Source organism: Canis aureus, chromosome 23 (genome assembly GCF_053574225.1).
Source record: "Canis aureus isolate CA01 chromosome 23, VMU_Caureus_v.1.0, whole genome shotgun sequence".
NCBI lineage: Eukaryota > Metazoa > Chordata > Mammalia > Carnivora > Canidae > Canis > Canis aureus.
The window spans coordinates 486,806-492,032 of NC_135633.1; the positions used below are offsets into that span (position 1 = coordinate 486,806).

The following is a 5,227-nucleotide window of genomic DNA, read 5'->3' on the forward strand; positions in this document are numbered from 1 at the left end:
AGCCCCGCCCCCCCGGCACAGGCCCCGCCCCCCGGGAAGCACAGCAGAGGCCCCAGCCCCGTCCCCCGGCACAGGCCCCGCCCCCGAGAGCACAGCAGAGGCCCCAGCCCCGCCCCCCGGCACAGGCCCCGCCCCCGAGAGCACAGCAGAGGCCGCAGCCCCGCCCCCCGGCACAGGCCCCGCCCCCCGGGAAGCACAGCAGAGGCCGCAGCCCCGCCCCCCCGGCACAGGCCCCGCCCCCCGGGAAGCACAGCAGAGGCCCCAGCCCCGTCCCCCGGCACAGGCCCCGCCCCCGAGAGCACAGCAGAGGCCCCAGCCCCGCCCCCCGGCACAGGCCCCGCCCCCCGGGAAGCACAGCAGTGGCCGCAGCCCCGCCCCCCGGCACAGGCCCCGCCCCCCGGGAAGCGCAGCAGAGGCCGCAGCCCCCCCCTCGCACAGGCCCCGCCCCCCGGAAAGCAGAGCCGAGGCTCCAGCCCCGCCCCCCCGGCACAGGCTCCGCGACCCTCGCGTCCCGGGGTCCCGAGGTCCCGACTGCGCAGACGCCGACAGCGGCGGGGGCGGGGCTAGCACTGACATCGCCGGAACCCCAGCGCCGCGGCCCGGGTTCCCCCACTTCCGCCGGGACTCTCCGGGGGCGGACCCGCGCCAACGTCACTTCCGGCCCGGTGGATGCACCGCGGCGCCGAGGTCGCGGTGGAGCCTGGGCGGCCGGTCGCGCGCGGCCATGTGGCGGCTGCTGGCTCGGGCCGGGGCGCCGCTCCTGCGGGCGCGGACGTCAGGTCAGGAGCCCGCGGCGCCAGCAGCTCTCCCGTCCTCCCCGCCCGCCCCGCGGAGGCTCCGCTGGCGCTTGGTCTCCCCGCTCCCGCCACCGCGGGGACTGGTGCCGGAGGGCGCTGCGGGGCGGTGGGGGAGGGGCGGGGGTCGGTGGGGAGGGGCGCGGGGGGTCGTTGGGGGAGGGGCGCGGGGCCGCAGGGTCGGTGGGGAGGGGCGCGGGGGTCGGTGGAAGGGGTGCGGGGCGCAGGGGTCGTGGGGGGAGGGGTCGGGCGTCCACGGGGATGTGCCCCCCTCCCCTGCCCCGCTCCCCGTGCTTGCCCCCCTCCCCCGTCTGCCCCGGTCTGCCCCGGTCTGCCCCGGCTGCGCTGCGGTCTCTCGTGCCCCGCCCGTGGCCGCCGAGTCTCACTGCCTTTCCCTCTAGGTCCCCGGGCCGCCCCGCACGCCCGCGCTGGGCTGAAGACGCTGCTCCCGGTGCCGACCTTCGAGGGTGAGAGCTGGGGCCCGGGTGTGTCCCCGTGTCTGGGCGGGACCCGCAGGCGGGCGCCCTGGCGCGGTGCCCCCGGCAGCCCAGGGCAGAGCCTCCCAGCCCAGGCAGGCCGTGCGGGCCGCGGTGAGCCAGGAGGCGCTGTCGGGCCGGGAAGCGCGAGGAGCCGGCGCCGAGGAGCCGGAGCCCCACGACCCCGCGCCTGCACGGAGCCGAGGCCCCTTGCGGGCTGCAGCCCTGATGTCCTCCCCCCAGGCCGGCGAGCCCCGCAGGCGCCCTGGAACCAGAAGCGGAGGCGCTGACCCGCGGGAGGGATGGCGGGAGGGATGGCGACGTTCAGATAAGCCACACTTGGACGTGTCTTTGATGGATTGGAAATCTTAAAGAAAGAAACCAACCCCGGCAGTGTGGGCCTCTGAGGGGTTTTATCTTAGACACCAGGTGAAGGTGCGGGTCCTGCAAGTGCCAGTGGGCGGGGGTGGAGAAGCGTCACTGCAGGCCTCGGGCTGCCTGGGGAAGCCGGAGGGGCGCAGGGGGCAGTTGCTGTGCCCCCGAGCGCGGTCCCAATGGGGTGTTGGACTCGGTGGTGCAGCCCTGCCTGCCTTACCTGAGACACACCTTAGGTGACCTAGGAGGTAACTGGTGTTTTCCCCAAGCGGTCAGAGGCCTGTGTGGCCTGCGCTTCAGCCCCACCCCCCACCCCGCCCGCCCTCAGGTGTCGCGCACGGCGAAGTGCACAGGTGTGGGCATGAAGGGCCCCGTGCAGACCCAGCAGGCGTCCTCCCGAGAACGCGGGGAGCAGAGAACTTAGGGATTCAGGTCCCCTGCAGGGTGCTCCACGCGCCGCTGACGTCCACAGGGCCTGAGTGGCTGTGCCGTTGTCCCTGGGCGGCCTGGACCACCTGAGCAAAGGTCTCTAGGCCTCAGGTTCCTCTTTTATAAAACGGAGATTTCAAGTAGTACCTGCCTGACGGCGGCGACGGGGGTATGTTTGTGCATTCACTTTGCGGTAACTGAGCTGCACGGTTATCCGGCCGTGTGGTCACGGGTGTTACACTCTATGAAGTTCAGCATTCTAGACCAGGGAAGCGCTAAAAAATGACCAGGGCTGTGAAGTTATCTTAAAGATAAAACAAGATGCTGCACATAAAGCGTTCAGCTCAACGTCTAGCACTTGCTAAACATAAAAATAATTTAGCAGGTGTTCTCTGGGACAGTCTCAGTCTCTGCCTTCCAGACGGTCTCGTCTAGCGTTAGAGGGAGGTTCCTTTGAGGGCCAAGACTCTGCACGGGGGTCACTGTGGGTCTCACCTGTTGTTCGCTGTATCCCATTAACACTTGTTATAACCAGATTCCACTGTCCATAAAAAAACATCCACGGGAAAAACCTTTTAAGCATTTGAGTTTTTTGTTTTTTTCCAGTGGGAACTTCAAGACTTTGATTTGACTGATGAGAGTCTTGTAGGAAGAAAATGGGTCCTTTGAGATGTGTGGTTGTCCTGACTCTTGGTTGTCTGTGCTCCTTTTAGATGTTTCCATTCCGGAGAAGCCCAAGCTTAGATTTGTGGAAAGGGTACCACTCGTGCCAAAAGTGAGGCGAGAACCTAAGAACTTGAGCGACATCCGGGGACCTTCTACGGAAGCCACTGAGTTCACGGAGGGCAACTTTGCAATCTTGGTAAGTGACGTCAGAGTCCTGCTGCTCCGGGAGGGAGGCCGGCGGGTTGCCAAGTGTCCTGCTCGCGAGTTAATTCCCTCCCTCCACGGGTTGTCTCAGAAGTGCCACCGTTTGCTTTTCAAGCTGGTGTGCACTTCCCAGTCAGCGTCTGAGTCCTAGGTCTCGCTTTTACATGTTGCGTGAAAATAACGTAAAGATGGAAGCTACCTCGCTGGTGGTCCCTATGAGATCCTCTCAGACTTCTGGTAAAAATAAAACTACCCATGGCTCAGGAGGCGGCCAGCGGTCTTCCTTCCTCGGAGTAGCTTCCTGAGGACTTGATGTCAGTCGCTGCACAGGTGGGTGTGGACCCAGCGGCTTTCCCATCAGGCAGCCCGAGGGACAATGTCCAGTCCTTCCACAGCCTGATCAGCCCGACAGGTCCACACCCAGCCCCCCCACCCAGCTGCTCCAGCCTCTCCGGCTTCTCCCAGGCTCAGGTCCTCCCCCCCCCCCCCCCCCCGCCGACTCCAGCCTCTCCGGCTTCTGCTCAGACTCCCCAAGCCATTCCTCTGTAACTGTTGTCCGTTTCCCTTGGCTAATTCCTACCATTCTGGTCTGTTTTAAATATCACCTGCTCCATTGAAATGGGTCCACCTTGTTTTCATTTACTAGCACACCCTAGGTTTTTACTCCAGGGTACTTATTAGGACTTTTATTTTTATGTATGTAATTAAAGCCACAGTTACTATAAAAGAGCCCATAAAAGATAACTAAGTTCCCGTATGTTTCTAATTCTTTCATCCACTTTTAGGCGCTGGGTGGTGGTTACCTCCATTGGGGCCATTTTGAAATGATGCGCCTGACAATCAACCGCTCCATGGACCCCAAGAACATGTTTGCTTTATGGAGAGTTCCGGCCCCTTTCAAGCCCATTACCCGCAAGGGTGTGGGACAGCGCATGGGGGGTGGCAAAGGTGCCATTGATCACTACGTGACCCCCGTGAAGGCTGGCCGTCTCATAGTAGAGTTGGGCGGGCGTTGTGAATTCAAGGAGGTACAAGGTTTCCTCGACCAGGTTGCCCACAAGTTGCCGTTCACAGCAAAGGCCGTGAGCCGAGAGACTCTAGAGAAGATGCGGAGAGATCAGGAGGAGCGAGAACAGAACAACCAAAACCCCTGGACCTTTGAGCGCATAGTCACCGCCAACATGCTGGGGATTCGGAAATACCTGAGCCCGTACGACTTGACCCAGAAGGGGCGGTACTGGGGCAAGTTCTACATGCCTGAGCGAGTGTAGGGAGGATGGGAGACGGAGGTGGACAAAGGCCACGGAGAGAAAGGACCTACCCTTTCAGTCTCGGGGGCTCCGACAGCTAACTGAGGAGCAGTGGATGAGTAAGTGGCTTCTGGAAAATGGTACCATATCTCTTGTTTTAAGGGCATCTTATTTACATTAAATAAAGTTTGAATGTCCCCTCAGAGTATAACTTCTCGTTGGTCCCTCCTGGCCCTTACATGGTCACAAAGCTGGCTTCACCGACCGTCAGGGGTCCAGTTCTCCCCAGCTGTCAGGTCAAGGTCTTCAGGGTCTCCCGCCTTGGGGTAAGATGGATTTAGTATCTGCACGGGGTTTCCTGCTGTCAGTCGGCCTCACATGGCTTCACTTGTACCAGACCTCTACGTTAGTACCTGTTCTCCAGCTGAAGGAAACTGAAGGTTCCCGCTTTACTGTGTCTCATTTCAGCCTGGGAACACTACTTTTGGACAGTGGGGGAATTCTGTGCTGCCTTTTATATGTACACTTCAGGAGCTATTTGCTGTATTTACTAGTTAACAGGTTTTTGGAAAAGCAAAAAAAAAAAAAAAAAAAAAAAAAACTGGTACATACGTGGATTGATTGAACAGATATTTATTTATGCCCAGCTAGCCATCTCTCACCCTTGGAAGGGGGAGGGGGGGTTGAACAGTATGATAAGGAATACGCTCTTGCTTTTTAATACAGGAACTGGTAAGCAAACGTTGACGTTGCCTGGCCTTTCCTAGGTCTGAAGTTCTCTGAGGAGGGCGAGTGTTTGGCCCTCCCTCTGTCCCTGCACGTTGCAGTACAGTGCGGTGTGCCACATGACGCCCAGCCACCTGCTGGATGGATGAGGGCCCCGGCCCCGTGGCCCCACCCTCCTGTCTGCCTTCAACAGTTTCTTCCAGAGCTCCCCAGCAGTTTTCTAGCCCCTATTCAAACTAAAAGAAATACAAATGGATAGAAGTAGTGAACCATTTGCTTTTGAAAGTGGGTAGAAAACAGCACAGAA

At 61.0% G+C, this 5,227-nt stretch overlaps 1 protein-coding gene across 1 annotated transcript; it reads left to right on the forward strand.

The window, feature by feature from the left end:
• Positions 1-663: 663 nt before the first annotated feature.
• MRPL16 (mitochondrial ribosomal protein L16) lies at positions 664-4,405 on the forward strand. The gene is made up of 4 exons (XM_077866139.1): positions 664-779; positions 1,196-1,261; positions 2,788-2,936; positions 3,730-4,405. The coding sequence occupies exons 1-4, from the start codon at positions 725-727 to the stop codon at positions 4,213-4,215; spliced, it is 756 nt and encodes a 251-aa protein (XP_077722265.1). The 5' UTR covers positions 664-724; the 3' UTR covers positions 4,216-4,405.
• The last annotated feature ends 822 nt before the right edge of the window (positions 4,406-5,227 follow it).